Source organism: Eschscholzia californica, unplaced genomic scaffold, assembly GCF_041429995.1.
Source record: "Eschscholzia californica isolate CP2 unplaced genomic scaffold, dmEscCali1.0.p SCAF_2, whole genome shotgun sequence".
NCBI lineage: Eukaryota > Viridiplantae > Streptophyta > Magnoliopsida > Ranunculales > Papaveraceae > Eschscholzia > Eschscholzia californica.
In genome coordinates, this window is record NW_028238309.1 from 19,168,681 (window position 1) to 19,193,617 (window position 24,937).

At 35.6% G+C, this 24,937-nt stretch overlaps 1 protein-coding gene across 2 annotated transcripts; it reads left to right on the forward strand.

Moving 5' to 3' along the window:
- The first annotated feature begins 19,207 nt into the window (after nt 1-19,207).
- Nucleotides 19,208-24,021, forward strand: SNF7.1 (SNF7 family protein). 2 transcript variants are annotated; one of them, XM_086657623.1, is made up of 8 exons: nt 19,208-19,475; nt 19,625-19,731; nt 22,022-22,121; nt 22,408-22,493; nt 22,616-22,707; nt 22,963-23,077; nt 23,156-23,351; nt 23,720-24,021. In XM_086657623.1, the coding sequence occupies exons 2-7, from the start codon at nt 19,660-19,662 to the stop codon at nt 23,345-23,347; spliced, it is 657 nt and encodes a 218-aa protein (XP_086513749.1). In that variant the 5' UTR covers nt 19,208-19,475; nt 19,625-19,659; the 3' UTR covers nt 23,348-23,351; nt 23,720-24,021. The 2 variants fall into 2 exon arrangements, with proteins under 2 accessions (XP_086513749.1, XP_086513750.1); XM_086657624.1 differs by having other exon boundaries at nt 19,280-19,475; nt 19,630-19,731.
- The last annotated feature ends 916 nt before the right edge of the window (nt 24,022-24,937 follow it).

Genomic DNA, 24,937 nt, shown 5'->3' on the forward strand with positions numbered 1-24,937 from the left:
CCCTCAATGGCTACGTACCCGTAGGTTGACATAATCCGCAGTCGGGTAGATACAACAAAATCCCAAGTAGTTCGCAATCATCGCAAAACAGTTCGGAAACATTTCTCATATCGCATCATAACAGTTCAAGCATACTTCAATTCATCACTTAAAATCGAGTTTCATGCTACCTAAACTCTAATTGTGATGGCGCATATATATAACTATAAAATCTAGCATATTCATTATCTATAAAACCATGCTGGATAAAGGATTCAGAACCCCTACCCCAGTCCTTGCATCACCAAAGACCTCCCGCCTACCCGACTTCCCATAAACTCTATTTTTCATTTTAGAGTCTTCATAAGTTGACAAATCATATAATGAACTCCATACTATAATCTACAGCTGAAACTGTCCATTCACGTGAAATATGACAAAATTCGGGTAACTATCTCTATTCCAATTCATTTCCAAACTATTCCAAATATGAAATTCGAGCACTAAAATAATTTGGCAGCACCCCGTCTATATTTGGACACCCCGAAATAGTCCATAATCTCCTAAACATGTTTCTGAACACAAATCATTCGAAGAAATTGAATAACAATCGTCTAAATAGCTCCAGATTTTGATCCCAAATGAAATTAGTACAACTATACAACTATCGAAATAACCATCAAATAGCCACCAAATTAAGATGAAATAGGTAATTCTGAACGGATAGCTATGTAACAAGTCGATTAGAGTTACCTGGAAGAAGCTTCATTGAATTCCGACCAACCACCGCGAAGAAATTGACAAAAGAAATTCGTAGTTGTTTAACTCTTAAAATTTCTCATTTAGTTTACTACTCACGGTCCCTGTTCCAAAACGAGTTTTGAATAATGGTGTGTAGGTGTGTAGGTGTGTAGGTGTTAGTGTTAGTGGAGGCAAGTGGGCAAACGTGTTCAGCACAAGAAGCTCCACAAATTCTATCAAGAATAGTGTTATAGGCGCCACTCCCATTTGCTATTGTTGTTGCTGGTCGGATGGAAGAATTGGGTTTTCCACTTTAAATTAAGTGGCTGCCACATGTCTTTTAAAGAAGTGGCCATGAAATTAATTCCTTTTTAAGTCCTTGATTCATATGTACTTAATAAATAAGTCCCTTCATATTTGTATCCAATGAATTGAATTTTCATTGATTTCCATTTAATCCCCAATTTGACTTTTTCTTTCACGTCAAACAGTCTCATTTCTAACCGTAATCTTTTATTTCATTAATTGAAAACATGGGATGTTACAATAAACATGAAAGTCTTTCCAGGAACGAGGATGATGACTCATGGTTGCTCGATTTGTTAAATGAGACCATTGACTTGCTTGACTTTGGTGAAGATCTAGAATTCTTCAAAGACCCTAATTACCTTGCGATAAAAGAGAATATAAAAGGTTTATCTAAACCAATCTCGAGGGAGCTTGAGTCGGATAGCCTGGTTATTCCTTTGGAAGAACCCAACACACCTGTTTTAGAAACCCCTTGTTTAAATCTAGGTGTCTTTGATATTCCTCTAGATCATCTTGCATCTTGTCCCTTAGGAGTATATGCAATCTCGCAATTGGGTTCTCCTTCCTACATAGATCCTTTTTATCATGACTATGAGACATATTTATGGGACTCTTTAATGTTTATATATCTCATTCCCACTAGTCATATCATCCGATCAAATATCTTATGTGTAACCCGATGTAGGATCTGGTCGAAGTTAGCCGCGAATTACTTCGTAATTCGACGATCGTAGTTGGCTTCTAGCAAAACACTATGACCCCTAAATCAACAGGACTTCATGATCTTCTTCATCAATTGTCCAATCCAACAAATTGCTCGTATTGCATCTTTGGTCGAAGGACATTTCCTTCAAGGACATCTCCTTTACAAAGGAATACCCTTCACTATCGCCATTTTCATCTTCATTTCTCCCTCATCCTCTCTCGGTTTCTCTCTCGTTCTTTCCATCTCTCCCTATTTTCATCTTCATCTCTCCCTCTTCCATCTTCCCCATAACCGTAGGTTTAGTTTTTTCGATTTTTTAAAACTACAATTTTTGAATACTTGAATCTACTGGTTAGCAACACGAGGAAGAAGATTTACGGACCTTATTTGGAAGCATTTCGCATGGAAGTGGGTGAAAATCAAGAGAGGAAGAAAATCCCCAAGTGAGCTTCCAGTAACACCAGACTAAAAAGCTACTAGTGGCATAAATTTGGTGCGCTCGAGCAGAAGATATTGCATAATTCGGCCTGAGCCCACCAAAATCGGGGCAGTAGCTCCCGGTGTTACTGACCCAATTTCCGGTGGGCTCAGGCCGAATTATGCAATATTTTTCGGCTTGAGCCCACCGAGTTTATGCAATATTTTCCCATCGACTAGATTTTTTTACTAAGGAAAATTCTATTAGGTCTGGTCTCACCGTACCATGTTCACATTTTTCGGTGGAACCAGACCGAATTAAGCTACGTGTTGAAAAAAAATTCATACAACCAACAAATAGATCATAAACACATGTAAAAAAAATGTTAAGAAATGTTCTTATACTTCTTGAGAGACTGAATATTTAATAATATTAATATGTTTAAATTATTAAGTTTGTAATTAAATGTTTATTAATGTTTTAAAAGTCTTAACCTTTAACTTCATGATTTATTTATAAACTTTCAAGAAGATGTAGAAGTTGTACTTGACTAACCCTTTACTGTCTCCTTGGGATTCATGACTCGTTTGCTTATGTTTTAGAATATTCCCAGAAACTGATTTTTCAACTCTTGCAAAGCACACCTAAGAGCTCCCGACAGGAATTAATGCAATTGTGTCCAAGTTTTTAGTTTATATTACATCTTCTGCGAATATAAGCTCATCGTTTTTAGACATTCTATAATTCCGATATCTTGTTGACAAAAAAATGCTAATAGAAGAGAATTATTTAAAACAAGGATAAGATTCACTAGGAAACCACAAACTGATTACAAATTGAGTAGTAGGCATGGTAATCAAAGAACCATTGAGATAACACTCATAGAAGAAGAAATGTCATTGACGAAACAAAACATCGTTCTAGATATTATTATGATTCCAAGTTCTCTTCCTTCTAGAAAGGCGACAGTTAAATTAAGTATCTAATGAATGTATACAGATTAGAGTGTGAACCCTATGCTTGTAAACTTTAATAATACATTTTAATAACATAAATACGTTATTAAATTAACTTACTGAAGTTATTTTAATAAAGTTTAAAATTAGTTTAATAATTTATCTAGTTTATGTATTATATTTATAAATTTAAAGACTCTTGTTATCATTTGTAAAACACTATCGAAGAATCTAGAGACAAGTTTTGATTATTTCACTATCTCGTTTGTTGATTCTTTAGTCATCTTTTATAAATGATAACAACAGTCTTTCATATGAAACTAAAATTTATAAATTTAATAAAAAATTAAATAAGTTTTTAAAATAAATTAAAAATAAGATATGACTTAGAAAGGAGATGCTTTTATTAGGAACCAAATCTTCAATATACCGCAAGCTTTTTTCCTCAGTATCATATCATACCTACTAGCTGGTGGGTCGTAGAATTTTCGAATTTGGTAACATAAATGAAAAATTTAATTACAAACTTAATAACTTAAATATATTAATAATTAAATAAAATTTTATAACTTATTAATGTTATATTGTTTCATCACTTTCAAATAATGCTTTAATAATATCTTTTTAATATCATCTTTTGGTTGTTATTTATAAAGATCTTATTGCTTGAAAATATAAATCAAATCTCCTAAAGTTCACCAAAAACTTAAGTTGGAATAGAAGTAGAAGTTTTAAACTTGGTGCTAAAGTTGTCGGCCCATACTCCAAAAGTGTGATGGAAGTAAAACGTTTATATTTTGGTATGAAAGATGCTCTTAAGGATCTTCAGAAAAAACATTATCCCCTGTTTTCAATCCGATCCAGATTGCTCATAAAGTGCAATTTTTTGAAATCAAAATCTTGATAGATAGCAACTTCAGAGTTGATGGTCACCTATAGTATAGTACAACTTTTTTAATTCTCTAAACATTAATAAAATCTTCTTTTGATAATATTTAAATGGTGCTTTAATAATCTTTTATTAACAATATAGAAAATTAAAAGTTTTTGACTTTAATAACATTAATGAAAATTTAATTACAAACTTAATAACTTAATATATTAATAATATTAAATAAAATTTTATAACTAATTAATGTTATATTGTTTCACCACTTTTAAATGTTGCTTTAATAATATCTTTTTAATAACATACATACGTTATTAAATTAACTTCCGAAAGTTATTTTAATAAAGTTTTAAATTATTATAATAATTTATTTAGTTTTTTTATTAAATTTATAAACTTAAAGACTTTTGTTATTATTTGTACAAGATTATCGAAGAATTTAGAAGTTTCGATTATTTCACTTTCTCATTTGTTGATTCTTCAATAGTCTTTTATAAGTAATAACAACGGTCTTTTTCAGGAAACTAAAGTTTATATATTTAATAAAGAAACTAAATAAATTATTAAACTAACTTGAAAATAAGAGAATAGACCCTTCTTGAAACAGTAGTCGGAAAGACCAGATCTTCCACAGTAAAGCCATATCACGCTGCTCCGTTCACTACTTCTGTGTAGGTAAGTACATATTTTGATGTCTTTTTAATTACTAAATCTAACTTTACAAGCATGATGCTCACACTCTATTCTATATGAATGCATTAGATACCTAATATAATTGTCTTATTTCGTCTATTCGGATCTAAAAGTAATGGGGGTGTGAGACGATATTCTCTCAAAGTATAGGTCGTAAATTAGATGCTGAGATATTTATAGACCTCACGTATTACCAGAGACAGACACTTGATTTCTCTCTCTTTCTCTCCCTATTTTCATCTTCATCTCTCCCTCGTTCATCTTCCTCATAACCCCAGCTTTAGTTTTTTCAATTTTTTGAAACTACAACTCTTGAGTACTTGAATCTACTGGTTAGCAACACGAGGAAGAAGGTTTACAGACCTTATTTGGAAGCATTTCGCATGGAAGTGGGTGAACAAACAAGAGAGGAAGAAAATCCTCCAAGTGAGCTTTTCGGTAACACCGGACCAAAAAGCTACTGGTGGCAAAATTCGGTGGGCTCGAGCAGAAACTAAAGCATAATTCGGTCTGAACCCACCAAAATTTGGGCAGTAGCTTTCGGTGCTACTGACCCAATTTCCGGTGGGCTCAGGCCGAATTATGCAATATTTTCGGCTCAACCCCACCGAATTTATGCAATATTTTCCCATCGACTAGATTTTTTTACTAAGGGAAATTCTATTCGGTCTGGTCTCACCGTACCATGTTCACTTTATTCGGTGGAACCAGACCGAATTAAGCTACGTGTTAAAAAAAAAATTCATACAACCAACAAATAGATCATAAAACTGAAGGAGTTGAAGGAGATGTCGTTCGACCAAGATGGCAATGCGAGCAATATGTCGGCTAGGACAATTGATGAAGAAGATCATCAAGTCCGATTGATTTAGGGGTCGTAGCGTTTAGCTAGAAACCAACTACGATCGTCGAATTACGAAGTAATTCGCTGCTAACTTCGATCGGATCCTACATCGGGTTACACATAAGAATGGGTATTTAATCGGATGATATGACTAGTGGGAGTGTGATATAACATTGGGAATGTCCCATAAACATGTCTCACAGGCCTAAATAGAATTTGGGCAAAAGATAGCAAAAAGGCCCGAAATAAGGGTTTTGGGCCTAGGCTGATTTGGGCACTTTTAGGGCTCGGATTGGACTGATTTTTGGAGGGACGTTTCCTTATGTTATAAACATTAAATCTGCCAATTTTGGCTGGGTTTGGACGTCATCTCCTTAGGGAATTGAGAAAATATCAACTAGTTGCTATTTTTTACCATTTCCCTTCTATAGGGTGTTTTAGGAAACCTAAAAGGAGGTGGATTCTTATTAGGGTTCTATATAAACACTCTTAGGGCAGAGAATAAGTGGTGGAATTTCTCTCTAAGCTTTCTTACTCTACCACATCAAGTAGAGAGGAGAAAGTGAGCTAATTCCCAAGCTATCTTCTAGTCAAGCAAGAAGAAGGTCTTCTTATTATCAAACCACCATTGGAGTGCTAGCGAGCTTTCAAGGAGGGAGATTAAATACACTATTCGGTGTCCCAAGTAGAGGAGCTACGTTTGAAGATCTTGGTCTTCTTTAATCTATACAACTAGTTCGAGGGAAATAGCGATTAAGGTAATCTACTATCTTCTTATTGGTTAATCACTAGTTTTGCATGATGATCTTGGGGATACTAGTGTTAGACATTAGATGTCGTTATCCGCTATAAACACTAGTATAAGGGTATAATTCCCTTCAGTGGCGTCAGAGCCTCTTGCAATTAACTAGTTTTTGCTAAGAATCGAACTAATTGATATTTGATATGCTTGATAGTTTGATAGATTGAGTTTATAAAGTATTTTAAAAGTGTTTTAAAAGTACTTCAAACTCATAATTTGATTACAATGAATATGATTCAACTAGTTTTTCAAATTAAAATCAAAATTGATGATTGAAAGTATTTCAAAACATTGAATTTCATTGATTTTGAATTGGTTTTCAAAATTGTTCTTGAAAAAGTTTCAAAAACCTACAATTTTGATCCAAAATGGTTGATTAAAAGAGTTGTTTTTTAGTAGGAAACTCCCAAAAACAAAAATTTGGAATATAGAAGTATTCTAAAAGAATTGTTTTTGAGTTTTAAGAAACTCCCAAAAACAAAGTTTGGAAATTTTAATAATTTCTAAAAGTTTTGAAAATTTTTGGAAGTGTTCTAAAAGGATTTCAAATTTTAGAAAGAGTTTAAAATTTGGAAGTTAGCAAATAGAGATTTGCAAAAACAAAAAAAAAAAAATGGAAACTAGGGTTTTGGAAACCCTAGTGTCTCCGGCCAGGAAGCTTCCTGGCCGGACAGAAGCTGTTGGCCGCGTCCAGAGCAGCTGCTGAGACGCGTCCAGCAACTGCGTCCAGAGCAGCTGGGACGCATCTTGGAGACGCATCCTGGTCAAGTCTAGGACTCGACCACCAGCTGTGATGGAAGCATCTGGACGCGTCTTGGAGACGCGACCAGAAGCTGCACTGGTAGCTTCCTGGACGCGTCTAGGACGCTCCAGAGCTCTCGACCAGACGCGTCTTGGAGATGCGTCTGGGAGGTTCTGGGTGTCTCGGACTAGGTCCGAGACACCTAGTGCTGGTCCGGTCCAGCACCAGACGCGTCTGGTACATGGACTAGCGTCCTGACTCCGGCCAGGACGAGACCAGGCCTTGATAGGCCTCGGCCAGGACATGCCGGCCCTATGGGTCGTGCTATGTCCAGACCTTGTCCGAGCCCTTTTGTGGGCTTGGGCCGGGACTTGCCTAGGACTTGTCCCGGGCTTTTTCGAGGCTTTTCGGACCACGAATAGGGACCATCATTCGAGTGGGAGTTTTTGCCAAATTTTCTTCCGATTCCAACCAAATAATTCCAAAATAAATCCGGGCCATCCAGAAGGCCAAAAACGGATTTCTCTTTATATTGATTTATGAAATCATTACGAATCGAACCAATATTTTTCCGAAATAGACCCGGGCTGTCAAAACCCAAAAATGGAGTTTTTCTTGAAGTTGATTTTAGAAATCATAAAAGATAAAACTGGAACGCACCGTTGGTCGAATTCTTCGAATTTAGACTTAGGTTCGTAATGTGACATGTGATGCCGACAAAGTGTCTCCCAAGATAATCATGCATATATAATTCTTAGCCTTAATATATTATATGAATGCATGTGAAGTGAATGCGGGAAACTAGTATGGCCATAGATTTATTTCTATATTCTTTTTTAAGCACGGATGGGTGCATATTTGTAATTAATTTTAATTTTAAGTTTATACGATCTGCGAATCGTTAAAGTCTTGTAATTAGAGTTTAGGGTCTATGAGTCCATTGAAGAAACTCAAGGAAGGAATCCAAAGGCGAGTGGGAGAAATCAATGGAGGTTCAAAGATGGCGATCTAAGACGAACCAAAAGACAAAACAAGAAGAAAACCAAAGGAGATTAGATCTTCTAGGTTAGGGGTCATACTAGGATCCATGTCTGCTTGATTTACTTTCTCGCGCGCATTTACTTACTTATTTACGCTTTATGTCGTGGATGTTAGTTAGGCTAAATAGTTCACTATAACAAACGCCAGACTAGCGTAAAAGTTCCCAAAAGTAATCTTGAGTAATCGCCTATCCAGATTAAGACACTCGTTGCGCCCTTGTTCGAGGAAGGTGGGTCGGCCTTCGCAGAGTGCCTCCTCTAGCTTGGGACAATGCGGGTAGGTCTATAGAAGAGGCCTACACGTCTAAATGGTTCTACTCAACGAGATCAGCAAGAGAGTCTTGGATACTCGAGGCAAAAGGATAGATTAGTCATTCATTAATGAAATCTATCAACCAAGAGTCATAAGGTATGATCAGTGAAGTAGTTCGCTCACCCGGAACGACGGAGTCAAAGGGTAGAGCCTTCGTCCGCTTTACTCCGAAGAACTGGGGTCTTGGAATCACTCAATCGGGGACGATTTTATTAGATAATGTGGGAAAACTAATGTTTTTCAAAACTAATGTTTTTCAAAAACGATAACGAGTTTTAAAACTTTGCCATTTCTTTATGTAGAATTAAGATGACACATGAAAACAGTTTCAACATTGAATCACACCTAAGGGAGGTGCTGATCAACTTCCTAGAATGGAAAAATCCGAGAATAGTTCTCAGATTCAAAAAGGAAAACGTCTAGAATACCCAGTCCCAATGTTGACTCATACTAGATAAGGTCAAAAGTCATTTGCAAGCAATCATATAACATTCTCTTTGGAAGAGTAATGGATGCGAGCACGACCATTGAGACAAACTGAGGAAATAATTCCTCAGAAGTCATAAATGGAGAGGCACGAGACCTCCATGGCAATCTGAAAGTCATCCTAATGGAAGACAACATAATTCATCTATCACCCAATTCAATATCGATTGAACCTAGATAGAAAAGACCTTAGATGAGTCACTCAGATTGTTATGAACAACTGAGCAAAATATAAGGGAACATCGAGTCTAAGAAATAGTTCTTGAGATTCGATGGAAGGAATCTAAGAAAGAGTTCTTGAGATTCAAAAGGGCAAAGGATCGGTCAAGTGAGACAAACACTTGATCAAAGAAAAGCAGTTGCCGATCAAGAGTATTCCTCATTACTGTAAATGTTTCCAAATAATGGTTAGACCATTTAAAAAGGAAACTACCTTTAGCACCTAGAGGACGATAGGAATGGAATTATGAATTCCGGTTCCGTATCCTTGTTAACGAAGTTAAACAAGTATCATAGAATTCCTTCATCAAGTATTTAAAACCAGATGAGCGGCTCTGTGAGAGCTTAAGGGAATTACATACTTGACTTAAAGAAGTAAAGATCCAAGAGGGAGCAGAAGCAGTAATTCTAAGGATGCTGAAAGGGATCGAAGTCTTCTCTTAGACACTGATCTAGCTTAGAACTTAATAATAATTATTTTATTCTACTAGAAACATCTGATGTTTTAAACCAGTGGTAAATTAACTAAAGGTTAACATTGATAATGGCTCAATCAAGAGATTCGAGCTCGTTAACTTCAACATTGTCACTTGACAAAGTCACCCTTTTAAAAGGCATAGAGACTAGTAATCTATTAGGATTCATACTTGGTTATGCAGACCTATAAGCTTACTTGCAAGAAGCTAACGAGGGCTACTTCAATATGTACTCTGACAAACTTCATGAAGTATGGAAACGTACAAGTCCTAAAGTATAAGTCGTAATGTTTGAAAGGTTCAAACGAAGTACACACCGAAGTAAAGAATCATTTTGACAAGAGAGTTTAAGTAATCCGATTAGATTGGAGTGGTAAAAACTTGTGTCAAACACTTGATAACCATCAAAGGAGTTGAGAAACCGTTTCCCAACTCGCTCCACAGAACACATCTGAGGGATGGTGGATTCAGTGGGAGTAATCGAACACTGTTATGCATGATTCGATCAAGGATGGGTTTAAGCCAGTCTTCCGAATATTTTGGGATATATTTTAGAAACGATTGTTTTCACACTTACCAAAGTCCGTCTAACAGCTAAGCTTGTCAAAGCGTTACAAAAACTAGCTAATATCTGACGCAATTTCTTTGGAAGAAATTTGGTCTTCTTCCACAACCAATCAAGAGAACAAAGTGTTTGTTGCTCATGATAGTATTCTTCTAGTAATTAGCACACCTAGTAGTCTGGGAGAAAAGTACTAATTATTACAATAATAAGTGGGAGAAAAGTACAAGTCGATTTAATTCGATCATGAGAAAAATCATGGAGGGTCATGAAGAACAATCATGAAACTTGTACAAGACGATTAAATTCGACCAAGATCAACAAACTAAGGCTCCTCCGAAAAGGAAAGGTTAAAGATATGATCTTGTAAACCCACCGTACAAAAGCGAATGTCATTCGCAGGAGAACTCTCAAAGCGAGTGAAAGTGTCTCTAAAGGAATATCTCAAAGTAGTTGAGAAAATTCCAAATTGTTGTTCAAAAGCCCTGAAAGGTCAAAATAAAATCTTAAAGACTCAGAAAATAAAGGTTATTTCTGAAGAGATAAAAGACCTGCGCAGAAACGGAAACTGACTCTAGATTTTGGCTAGAAGCCAAAATCATCGTGGAATCCATATCTCGTCAAGACATGAAGCTTGATAATTTAAGTCAACAGAAGACCTAAATTGGTTTTCCAAAGTAGAAAACTGAGAAGGATGGAAACATTCATGTTTCCCAAAACTAGACAAGAAGAATAAGATTCTTCCAATCAAGTTATGTCCATAGGCATGCTTCAGAAATCTATAGACGGATTAAAAGCACGCAAGAGTTAGAATCTTCGATTCAAAAAGGCAATCAAAGAAGTTTGATTCCTGAGGAATGAAGAAAATCTTGAATCACGAGTTTCAAGAAGGTAAGTGGGAGAAACAAACCTTCCGGGTCCGTATGCTGAGTACATACAAAAGATTGAGTACGACATAAGATATTGTGTAACAGTGAGCACACTGACTCAATAAAAGGACCACACACAAGGATGAAATGCCATTTTGGGCATCTGAAGATCTATAAGCATAGATCAAAAGGATGATAGGATTGGAGAGACTCAGTACGCTGAGATGCTTGAGATCCGAAACAGAAAATCTAAGACTCGGAAAGTCTAAAAGAATTTCGACCCAAAACTCATGACTAAGAGCGTCGCTAAATCGGAGTTTGAAAAGACACCGATGTAGCAAACAAGCATGAGAGAGAGATTTATGTTCGAATACATAAAGTCAATCATATTGGATATGATTAGCATTTGAATATCCAAATTCGGATTTGAAAACCGAAACACTACTTAGAAACATCCTAGAAGGCTAAAGGATGAAGTAGTACAAAAGTTGAACATGTCATCGTAGCAAACTTCCAGACATGGAAGGAAAGTAGGCTAAAAGTGTTTTAAGCCGGGAACTGTTGCAAATACTACATAAAGAATTAAAAGTCTTAACTCTAGTAAAAGTTACTAGAAATTATCAAGGTTGAAGATAACGGTCTTCAAATTAATTGATAATTAGCAAAGTTTAAACGGATTACATCCGTAGTCAAACTAAACTGTCACCTAAGACAAAGTATGAGAGTCATACACGAGTCTAAAGGCATGAGGTATAATTTTAAACCTCGACAAGTAAAACTGAGTGGGTAAAAAGAGTTTTACGGAAGAGGCTCAGATTTACAACTCTCGTTATCAGAAATAATAGAGTTATTTCACAAGTCGTCTAAATTTGGTTTAGTGTTTAAACGACAGTCCATTGATGATAAAACATTCCGAATAGGTTTGTCAGATACGTGATCTGATGAATGAAACCCTATTAAGTGAACTTGGAATATTTATTATCAAATCCCTGGTCCAGGTCATTGCATGGACAACAATGACTCACGAAGACTAGCACGGGAGTCGATGGGATAGCGCAGTTTCATGGGCTATAGGAATAGTATATTCTATTCGACTACGTGGGTGTGTAAAAGGTTTATACACTGGATAACCCTCAAATGAGAAGTACGTCACGCGTGATGAACGTCAATACTTCTCATAAAGACAATTGGAGAGATTCCTCAAAACATGAGTGCTCCACTCATCTTATGAAAGGAATGTCCGACTTTGGTTCCGTCAAACGCCGCGCCGTAAAAGGAGGTTATAAAGACGAATACTGGGAAGGACAGGATAGACATGAAGTTAAGTGGGAGCGCAAGAATGGATTGTGTCAACCTAATCACATTAGGTACAAAGTGTCTCAAGGCCACTTGATGAGTAGCAACTGAAAATGCGTGGCCACACTCAAACGGATTAGGAGTTAATCGTTTGTATTTTACAGTTGCACTCGGATATCAAGAAAGTCTGAATGACGTGACGTATCAGATGGGATACTAAATTGACACGCGAATCGAGACATTACATTTGTTCTAAGTCCAAGTGGGAGTCTGAAGGAGTTGAAGGAGATGTCCTTCGACCAAGATGGCAATGCGAGCAATATGTCGGCTAGGACAATTGATGAAGAAGATCATCAAGTCCGATTGATTTAGGGGTCGTAGCGTTTAGCTAGAAACCAACTACGATCGTCGAATTACGAAGTAATTCGCGGCTAACTTCGATCGGATCCTACATCGGGTTACACATAAGAATGGGTATTTAATCGGATGATATGACTAGTGGGAGTGTGATAAAACATTGGGAATGTCCCATAAACATATCTCACAGGCCTAAATAGAATTTGGGCAAAAGATAGCAAAAAGGCCCGAAATAACGGTTTTGGGCCTAGGCTAATTCGGGCACTTTTAGGGCTCGGATTGGGCTGATTTTTGGAGGGACGTTTCCTTATGTTATGAAAATTAAATCTGCCAATTTTGGCTGGGTTTGGACGTCATCTCCTTAGGGAATTGAGAAAATATCAACTAGTTGCTATTTTCGACTATTTCCCTAAATCTTATTCTAAAGGGTGTTTTAGGAAACCTAAAAGGAGGGGGATTCTTATTAGGGTTCTATATAAACACTCTTAGGGCAGAGAATAAGTGGTGGAATTTCTCTCTAAGCTTTCTTACTCTACCACATCAAGTAGAGAGGAGAAAGTGAGCTAATTCCCAAGCTATCTTCTAGTCAAGCAAGAAGAAGGTCTTCTTATTATCAAACCACCATTGGAGTGCTAGCGAGCTTTCAAGGAGGGAGATTAAATACACTATTCGGTCTACGTTTGAAGCTCTTGGTCTTCTTTAATCTATACAACTAGTTCGAGGGAAATATCGATTAAGGTAATCTACTATCTTCTTATTGGTTAATCACTAGTTTTGCATGATGATCTTGGGGATACTAGTGTTAGACATTAGATGTCGTTATCCGCTATAAACACTAGTATAAGGGTATAATTCCCTTCAAAAACATGTAAAAAAAGTGTTAGGAAATGTTCATATACCTTTTGAGAGACTGAATGTTCATATTAGTATTTTGCTCCCCCAACTATTTTATTTGCTTTGTTTTATATTAAAAACTCAATGATAACACAGTTTATCTTAACTTTGTGTTTTTTTTCTTTTTCTAGACTAAATATCTATATTTAACATAGATTTTATCTATTTTGGTGTGGAGAATTAGAGCGACCGAACCATCTTTTTAACCTAGTGCAATGTATGACGTTCTAAACATACGAGAAGGACCTTTAAATTGTTATTTCCCCAAAAATTTTGGAAGTTGTTTCATTCATGGTGGTTTACGACATTGAAGATACTTCGTGGCTTTAGAGATGAGTGCAAAAACAATGTGGGTATGTTGTACAATTTCGGTGAACTTAGCCTGTTACTAATGATCGTCGGTGATGAATGACAACTCCGGTGGAAGAAGATGGAAGAAGAGTGGAAGACGAGAAATGTGTTAGGGATTTGAGTTTTGGAGAGATTTAGGGTTGAGATATGTAGATTGCTAATGTGGGTGATATACACCCTTAAAGTGGGTTTTTTAAACCATTACATGGGGGACCCTTTAACCAAACAAGGTCAATGACTATTTACCAAGGCAATGGGTTCATGGGAGGCCTTTTAACAAAGATGGGTGGGTGGGCCTATAAAACTACTCTAATAATAATAAGTTTTTCGGGCTTTTGGCTCTATGTTGTCAGGCTTTAGGTCTCTTCAATTATTAGTTTAACTTAAGCGGTAGCCTTATGATGACTAACGTAAATCGTAGTCCTGTTCTAAAAAAGGGTTATTTCCCAAATGACCCCTAGTTTATGACTAGCTTCCCGCGTAGCCCCTTAGTTTATCGAAAATAACCAGATGACCTCATTTTGCCGGTAACGTTAACAAATCGTTAGTTTATATATTCTCTCCCAAAATTATCCTTCATTTGATTCTCTGACATATTTTATTCTCCCTATCTCTTCTCTAAAAACCCCCTCTCTCTCATCATTTCTTTCTCTCTCTCTAAAAAACAACTTTCTTTAAAATCTTTTTGGACAAAAAAGCAAAGTTAAAATTATTTCAAGATGAGTTCTACTTGGATGATGATGTTCTTGTTGTTGTTGTTGATGATGATGAAATGAATTTGACCTAATAATTTTTTTTAATCTTTTAATGGTCGAAAGGAGACGAATGAATCCCTTTCTCATTCTTCTTCATTATCGGATCGGTTACTCGATTAACCATTGACGCCCTAAACTTTTGGGTATAGTTTGACTGAGAAAGTGAGAAGCGAAGATCATCCTCATGACCATGGAACAACTTGATTTTCATCGTCATCATCATCACCATCATCATCATCGTCGAAGTCTTCATCATCAGAATGGTCATCATCATCATCATATTCATAACCATGCAACATCTTGATTTTCATCGCCTTCATCATCATCATCAACAACAACAACAACAACAGGAAACTCAACAAATCCTGGCTAAGTGAAACTCCAACTTTGATTATGAATATGGTTGGTGGTAATAATCAAACTATGTTTGCAAGATCTGGGTCTCTCTTTTTCATCCAGAATGTCATATACTTTACTATAATAGATTTCTACTTAACAATGTTAATGATGTTTGATACTGTAAAACTCCCCATCTTCTTCCTTGTTAAATGAGATTTAATTGTGAGTTTTGATTTTAAAAAAAACTTTAGAGAGAGAGTTTTTAGAAAACAAAAAGAAATAAGTTTTTTTTAGAAGGAGCGGGTTTTGGAGATGGGGGAGTGAATAAAATATGTCAGAGAATCAAATGAAGGATCATTAAGAGAGAAAAAATATAAAAGAACGATTTGTTGATGTTAATGGCAAAAAGGGGACTATCTGAGTATTTCGGTAAACTAGGGGCTACACGGGAAGCTGGTCATAAACTAAGGGGCCATTTTGGAAATAACCCATAAAAAACGGGAATTTGGCCAAAACTCCCTAAGAAATCATGGCTTTCGTTAAAAAAGATTCGTCAAACTTTTTTAGGCTTCACCTCCCTGGTGAAAATTATGTAATTTTTAATTTCAGTGAAAAGACCAACCTAACCCCAGTCAAAGATATTACGCACACACTCTCTCTCTCTTTCTCTCTAACCCCACGATTATAGTTTTTAACTCTCTCTCTAAACCCACACACGATTCATAAGGAAAGGGTTTTACAAAGCTTATTGGAACTACAAACATCATCGTCGTCTTCATCCAAGGTGAGCTCCAAACCGTTTATTCTTTGTGTTTCTCTTCTGCATCAAGTAGATTCGTCTCTTCTCGATTTTTTCCATATTATTCAGATTTTCTAGAATAATATGTATGTACAATTTACTGAAGTATAACTTTTAGGGTTTTGTATTAGTATGGATAATTTCTTAAAGTATAATTCATTTTCAATGAGCTTAGAAATTGTTGATCCATGTTTATAGTAACTGATTTCTAGGGTTTGATAAATTAAACCACAGATCAATTCCGAACTTTATTGACGTTGTTGATGTTGTAGTTGATGTTATTGTTGATATTGTTGTTGATGTTGCTGATGGATTTGCAGAAAGAATTTTTGTAATATGTAGGTCTATAAGTCTATTTTATGATGCTATTAGGTTTTGTATTAAACACCTAAAGGTATCTTGCAAGGCTTTTGTGTAGGTTTTGGTAAAATTAGGTCGTTTAAATGATGCACAAGACCTGTTCGATGAAATGTTTCAATGAGCTTGCACTGCCTTGCAGACACCTTGCACTGCCATGCAAACACTTTGTACTGCCCTAGCTGCAGACACCTTGCACTGCCTTGCAAAGCCTTGCAGACACCTTACACTATCTTGCAAAACACCTTGCACTGCCTTGCAAATACCTTGCAATGTGTTGTAAACACCTGGTTAAGTTTAATTTATGTTCTATAATTAGAGAATCCTATAATGTCTTTGTAAGGTTTATAATCTCTTGACTAACCATAAAATTCTTTTGATGGATAATATGGGTAAAGCAGAAACAAACAAAAAACGAAAGGGATCAAATGCTAAAGCAATCGCAAAAAGAAATTTATATGTATCTTTTGATGAATGAATGAATATTTTTGTTAATATTATGTTGATTGGTTGGATATGATAATTACATTTTGAACAGTGCTTGTGTATTCTTATTTTCATATTGTCTTTACATGTTTTGAATAGATTGCAAACTCCTTGCAGTGCCTTGCAAAGTTATTACAGTGCCTTACAAACACCTTACATAGCCTTGCAAAGTACTTGCAATGTCTTCTAAAGTTACATATTTTTTTTGCATATATAGTCTTGATAGAGTGGAAAAATAATGACAGAATACTTACAAGTTTCTTTTAATCTTTTTCAATAGTTTCCGAAGATAACCGAAAGACTGAAATCAAAATTATCAAACTTTGATGATTCCTCTGAAATGTTGATATTTCCAATCACCCGAAGTCAAAGAAGGAACTCAATGGTTATCATTGGTCACTTTTATCAACTCAATGACTTGTCTCTTCTTAACAGAGTCTATTGTACTCTATACGTGTGCCAGTTTATTTCAAATATTACGTTTTATTTCAGTAATATTTTAGCTATTGTTCATAGATGTTGAATAGATGATTTTAGCTACTGCTAATGTGGATGTTTTGTTCATATTTTGCTCATTAGCTACTATTAATGTGGATGTTTTGTTCATGAACTACTATTAATGTGGATTAGCCTAATTTTTGTTGTATTTAGGTGTATAAGCCCAATTTAATGATGCTATTTAGGTCTCTTGCAAGGCTTTTGTTTAGGTTTTGCTAAAATCAGGTCGTTTAAATGATGCACAAGACTTGCTCGACGAAATGCTTCAATGGCCTTGCACTACCTTGCAAACACCTTGTACTGTCTTGCAAACACCTTGCACTGCCTTGCAACTCAATTGAAAAATATTTTTGAATTAATTTGCATTAGCTAAATGACTTATCTTTTTCTTCGCAGAGTTGATTGTGCGTTGTATTCATATGAATATTACAAACGGTGAGGATATTCAAGAAATGGAGGTTCAACCACAATAAATGAGAAAATTTGATGGAAAGATACTTGCTCAAGTGATTTCAAATGATAAATAATGTTGCTCTTAGTCGGAAAAGACGTTTAATTTATTTTTGCTGTGAATATTTTGATAAATGAATGAATGTGTTTGTGAATATTTTGATGAATGAATGTGACATGGAAGGTGTTTTCCTTTATGATAGTTTGTTCTCATATATATGTTAATTATTCACTATGCATTAGCTTGCAAACACCTTGCAATGCCTTGCAAACACATTGCAGAGTCTTGCAATGACCTTGGAGTGCTTTGCAAGCTGCTTGCAGTGCCTTGCAAAAGTTTTGCAAATTATTTTTCCAATTGATTTGAAAGGGTTGCAAGAACAATAACATAATGCTTTGATGTTTCTCTTAATCTCTTTAAATAGATCTTGAATTTTAAATATATATTTTTTTTCTATTAATTGAAATGAAAATTTCAACAAAAAAACGGGAGCTCCGCCCCCAAACCCCAATAAAAAGAAGGTCAACAACATTTCCAAATAAATTAAAGTTCTTAAAGTTACATTTTGTATTAGATTATTGCTTTGAATACTTCTTGCAATGCATTGCAAGCACCTTGCAGTGTCTTGCAAATATCTTCTGGTGCCTTGTAAACACCTTGCAGTGCCTTGCAAACACTTTGCAGAGCGTTACAATAACTTTGCAAACACCTTGCAGAGCCTTGCAATGAACTTGCAGTGCCTTGCAAATAATTTGCAGAGCCTTGTAATAATGCAATAACCTTGCAAACACCTTGCAAACACCTTGCAGTGCCTCGCAAAATTAGTTTTTGAATTGGCTTAACATGAAATATGTTACAAATTATTATATTTTGTCTAAAAGATAGTTTTACCAAAAAATAACTAAAAATTCTAAAAATTCATAATAGTCATTTTATCAGCTCTAGCACCATCCTTTTACTTTTGTTCGAAAAACTTCCAAAGCTTTCTTGAAATTCTCAATTTGAACATAAGCACCTATTATGGTTGTTCAAGAAGAAACATATCTCACATGCATTTCATCAAACAACTTTATAGTTATTTCAACTAACCCAAATCTTATATAACCAACTAACATTGCATTCAATCAACAACATCTCTTTCAAGCAATCGAACACATTCCTTGCATCAACAATGCTTCCACAATTTCTATATAAATCCAACAAATAAGTTTCAACATAAACACCAAAACTAACAAAACATCAGAACTAACATAGCAAAAGATTTACTTCAACCCTACAGATTCAAAAATTGAAAATTGCAACTTTCTCTCTCTAGAATTCTTCACCAAAAACTAACTTAAAACCCTTAAAATCATCTTCAAACAATAAGTAAAGAAATTCAATCACAAAAACCTAAAATAGATTGATGATCAATAGGTCAGGAAATCGACTTCAACCCTATAGAATCAGCTAGACGAAATCGCCCCAAATTCCCACGCTAGTTCGATTTTTTCAGCCGTTGGAAGACATGGTTTATTAGAACTTGAGTTCTCTTGGTATTTTGCAATAGACAAAAACATGGAAACGGCCCAATTTCCTGTAAAAGAAAACAAGTCACATGGTTGCCACGTGTACCATCTAAAGGCTAAAGCAATGATGTCTTCTCAACCTGTTCTCTCTCTCTCTCTTGCGTCAACTTTCGTTTTACTCTAAACGCGTTTTCTCTCCCCCCCCTCTCTCTCTCTCTATTCCCTCCAAATTTCTGCGTAACTGTGTGGATTCCCTACCTCTTTCCCCTATCACTTCAATTCTAAAGAACCCCTCAAGTGTTTAATCTAATTCTTCCATCTTCATTTATTCCTAACTTAGGTATATCTCTCTATCTATTCCCCTTCCTATTTGTTTAAAAAATTTTGATTTATAATCTCACTGATAGATCCAAAAATTTCTCAATTTTCTTAGCTAGGGTTAGACTTTGAGTAATCGTCTCTAACTTTTACAATAAATTTTTCCCATAGGGAAGAATCTGAGTTTCTAGGCAAGAACTATAATCATGTTTTCAAGGATATTCGGTAAACCTAAACAGGAAGCGAATGCTTTAACTACGCTTGATAAGTTGAATGAGGTATCTTTTCTTTTCCAATAATTTATAGTGATCTTCTATTTCTATTAGCTGACTTTGTGTTTGATTATTATTGTTCTCTTATTGTTATTTGTTTGGTTTGTGTAATTTGATCAAAAGGGTTGATTTTGGTATAGTTCTTGCCTGTTTTTCCATTGAGTCTATATATGGGTTGTTTAATTTTGAATTGGTTTTGTAAATACTGTGTTTTTTTTTCTGATTCAGTTAGATTGATGCTTTTGATGCCCTAATTGGGGGAATTAGGAGAATGTCAACAAAAAAGAAAGTACCCTATTTGATTAAGTAATTAACTTATACAGATTCATTTGAAATCTTATACCCATAAACCCAGATTCCACAAACTTCTTTCCTGCTGTTGGAATTGTTTTTTGGTTGTTTTACTGTTTTCTGCTAAAATGGTAGGTTAACCAAATAGCTCTGTAAAACTTATATGTAATCCTTCCCATTGGTGTTGTGACTTTAGTTAGTCTTACCTTTTCCCCTGCAAGATGGACAAGATTGTTGTGTGTTTTAAGTTTTTAATGATCGTCATAATGTTTACAGATTCTCCTTTGAAGCTTACATTCTATTATTCTTGGTGTTCAGCTATTATCTCATCTTAGCTTTGTGATTTATCGTTGACAAATGTGTTACATCTCTTATCTCTTTTCGCATACTATAATTAACAAGTTTGAGTTTCTAAGGACAGGGTTTAATGTTTTGTAAATTTGCATTAGTTGCAGTGTCTAAATTTTTCCATGCTCAGGTATAGAACTTTCATGGTAACTCGAGTCATTTTCTGTCAAACCACTAGTCATTAGTGTCCGTACCCGTTTGTGGCATAATGTCACGTTCAGTTTAATGCCGAAATACCTTCACGGCTTCACCCTTGTAATTAATTCTCCTCAATCTTGCCGGTAGATTACCTATCTCTCTTCTCTATCATCATATGCATTGTGAACATCATTGATAAGAAGGTGATGAGTTTCTTCTGGGATGATAATGAGGAAAAGAAGAGTATCCACTGGATGGCCTTGGAACATATATGCAAACCCATTAAAGAAGGTGGATTAAGTATAAGAAATCTTAGGGGAGTCAACAGGCTTTAATAATGAAGTGGATTGGGAGATTTGACTCTGAAGCGAATCAAGTGTGGAGGAGTATTATCCAAGACAAGCATGGTGTCCAGGCAAATGGGGAAGCCACCTTAATTTCTAGAATATCATATGGATGCTCGGTTTGGTGCAGGGTATGGATCACTGGAACAAATGGAACAGGATTATTAAAAGAAGGATTGAAGATGGAGTCATTGAGTCGATACTTTATTTTGGCTTTACAAATGGTGTCAGAATCAATCTCTGAAGGATCTATTACCCAATTTATTTAGCTTATCCTTGTCCAAGGAGATGACTGTGGCACAAGGATACTCAGTGGAGAACAATAATCATAGGTGGAACATTCATTTGGGCGTAAAGGACTGGGAAGTGGAAAATTGCGTCAACCTTGCGAATGTGCTCAACGGAATTCTAATTGTGGATTCAAGAAATAAGGTAGTTTGGCTTGACACTGATCAGGACCCATTCACAGTCAATCAATGTTACAAGTGTCTTATTGATACCCAGATGAATCAGGCCATAACGACGAATGAAGAACAAACTGATTCCTATCAGAATCTCGTTCACTATAGCCTATAGGGTTGTTGTTTACTCGAAACTCCCTACAGCAGACACTCTGCTCAAAAGAGGCTTCCTAGGGCCTCATTGGAGCCCAAGGTGCAAAAGAAATGGAGAAGACAATAGTCACCTTCTACTGAGAAGGCATTAGCAATCTGAAAAAATCTAAACCGTTCTAATCAAGGAAGGGAGATTTGGTGTATTATCCCCCATGCAATAGTCTGGGAAATATGGAAAGACAGAAACATGATAATCTTCCGAGACAAGCATGACGAACCAAAGGACATCATACTTAACATGCAAGCTATCCTATCCTATTCCACTGGAGTAGACAATGCATTTGTGATAGGAATTTTCTTTCTTAGAGTTTACCTACAACTAGGATGCCATGATAAGGTCTATGTAATTTTTGCCGTTCTTTACAGACTGAGTCTGTGATGAAGTGTCTGTCTTTTTTAGGATACTGCATTTTGTAGTCCTTTCCTCCTCTTCTTCTACTTCTATCAGATCGTTCAGAAAGAAATGTTCCTCAATTGGAAATTTTATGATTTTTAGTTTGGTTTTTGTGTCACACAAATTGTCATTTCCATAACACCGATTGTTACATTGTTGGATTGTAGACACTTGAGATGCTAGAGAAAAAAGAAAAAGTCCTTATAAAGAAGGCTTCTGCAGAGGTAGAGAAAGCAAAGGAATTCACAAGAGCAAAGAATAAGAGAGGTATGTTTTTTAACCAGTTCTCTATTTTTTCATTTCGTTACTCATTACGGCATTCGTACTTTTAATGATGAACTGTCTAAGAAGAAGACCATAACCCTTTCTGCCTTTAATGATGACCTGAATGAATTGCTATTCTTTATATCTTCAGCAATAAACTGAAGTGTCTGACAGTGAGCAAGTTAATGGAATACTGTTATTTGCCATTTTTTAGATGCAACTAGTTCTGAATTGAAATCCTGACTAAATTGGTTGCTCTGTCGTTGTCTCATTTGGTATTATCATGTAGCTGCAATTCAGTGTTTGAAAAGGAAGAGACTCTATGAACAACAAGTTGAGCAACTTGGAAATTTTCAGTTGCGTATTCATGATCAGGTACACTTTCAATATTAAACTTTCAATGACTTAGAAAGGTGTTAAAACAGAAGTCGAAGTAGAATATTTTTCATAAAAATATTAGTTAGAACTGATCCTAATACTTTTTGTCTGTAACTTAGATGATTATGCTGGAAGGTGCAAAAGCTACGACTGAGACAGTTGATGCACTAAGAACTGGAGCAGCTGCCATGAAGGCTATGCAGAAAGCAACGTTAGTAGTGTGAATAGTGCCTCTAATAGATATGTATTTCTGAACAGGAAATTGAGCCTCTTGGTTGAAAGGACATGTCCACATATTTTAGGCTTGGTCTCCCAAAACCTTACATAGGACGCTGAAGCCTTAAAAAATTGGATCCTTTGAGAAAATAACGTCTGGCTCAGAGATTTTGTGGCCATCTTTCCCGTTTTATTTTGTAGTTCCTCAAAGAAGTGAAATTTATACGTGTCAATATGTGTCTTGTCTCAGAAATATTGATGATGTAGACAAAACGATGGATGAGATTAATGAGCAGACGGAGAACATGAAGCAGATTCAAGAAGCATTATCAACCCCTATTGGTGCAGCTGCCGACTTTGACGAGGTATAAGCTATACATGCAACCTTCTTTTAGGATTTGAAGTACTACCGTAAAAGAATCTAAATACATTTGTTAATTCAGGATGAATTGGAAGCGGAACTCGAGGAGTTAGAAGGAGCGGAATTAGAGGAACAACTCTTACAACCTGCGACAACTGCACCTGCAACCTCAGTTTACGTCCCAGCAGGCAGGCAATCAACACGCCCTGCTCCTCAGAAGAACAAAGCTGAGGAAGATGAGTTGGCTGCATTAGAGGCCGAAATGGCTCTCTAAGCAGGTTTGTTTCTTAAGCGTTCTTTTTTTTATATGAATCTGAAATGGTCAATATTTATATGTATTTTACATAGTGTACATGAGTTGATGACTTGATACGCATATTTTCTCTTCAATATAATCACATCTAAAAAAAACTTTCCTTTCGCATTCAGACGAATTTTATAGCTACGAAACCTTTTCCGTTCGAGGTGGAGACTTTTTTTTTAAAATCTAACCCCATTAGTTAGATAAATAAAGGGGACACTCATGTTAACAAACAAATCAACTCAGATTTCAGGTTTCAAAGTTTCGAACAAAACACTGTCTTATCTAGCATTTCTCATTTAAATAAGATCATGAGGCGGCTGACATCGATCTTTCTTGCTGCAGGTATATGTTCCTGGATTTAATGAGTTGTATAGAGATTGGGTTCTGGTATGTGATGATATGTTACTAAATAGAAGGTCCATAATCACCATTTACCAGAGAACTGCTCTCGATGAGAATTCGTGTGTTACTTAAGACACTTGTAAAAAGTAGATAAGTCCTCTTAAATTCTATGCTCTTCCCAGGTTGAGCTTTCCTTTTCTTTTTCTTTCTCCTTCCTTTCTTCGGTTTTCTTATCTCAAGTATTCTTGTGTTATGTATAATGATTTATCCCATTGAAGTTATGTGAGTTGCATTCGTGAAAACATTGAAACGAGTAGGTTCTGCCGCATTAAAAGAGCTTGGGAGGTAAAACTCCTTTTCACTCACAAATTCTCAGCCACGCAAGTGTAGTTATTAGAGTTGCAGTGGTGGTTCTCTTTCTCCTTCCTCGTTCTCCTTCCTCCTCATTTTAGTTGGAGATGATGCTTTGGTGTAGTTTGTCAATTTTTTTTTTGAATAATTTGCTTGAATTAAAGAAGAGGCAAAAAATGTACAACCCCTAAGAGCATCTCCAATGCAAGATTCAAAAAAAATTCTAAAAATCCTGTGTCAAGTGTGAAAAGTGGATCTCTAAATGGTCTCTTTCCTATTTGGCCATTTAGAGATGCTCTAATGGAAAGCCTTCTCCAATGGAACACTGAAGAAAATTTCTTAAAATCTATATTTTGGTATAAATTGAAGGACCTCTAAAATAAATCTTGACATATCACTTTAGAGGTTCAAGTAGAGTCTTGCATTGGAGATGAGTTTTAAAGAGAAACTCTAAAAAGTCCTATGTGGCACTCTAAGATTTAGTACTTTTGGGTCCAGGTATGGTATATGCAAAGTCTTAATACCGAGATAAAAGCAAGTTTTTTTTGTTGAACTAGAGATAAAAGCAAGTGACCAACGTAACAAAGAAAATAGTTCGTTACTTTTTTTTTTTTTTTTGTTGTTGAAAGAAAATAGTTCGTTACTTGAAAATGGAAAAATGTCTTCACAAAAACAGCAAATTTAGGGAAGATCAGGTCAATCTTACTGATTAAGCTACACAAATACATAAAATAATAATAATAATAATAATAATAATAACACTCATAAGCAAAGATATAGGTTATACTTTTAAACAACGTGTAAATCTTCATAAAGCAAAACAATATATCAACAGTCCACAGAGTGGCATCTAGATACTGTGAAAGG

Excerpts from the sequence above, each read along its gene's own strand:
- SNF7.1 (XM_086657623.1), top strand. The coding sequence starts at position 19,660 with ATGTTTTCAAGGATATTCGGTAAACCTAAACAGGAAGCGAATGCTTTA. Across the intron at positions 22,122-22,407 it reads AAGAGCAAAGAATAAGAGAG|CTGCAATTCAGTGTTTGAAA; the intron begins GTATGTTTTTTA and ends ATTATCATGTAG. Across the intron at positions 22,708-22,962 it reads AAGGCTATGCAGAAAGCAAC|AAATATTGATGATGTAGACA; the intron begins GTTAGTAGTGTG and ends GTCTTGTCTCAG.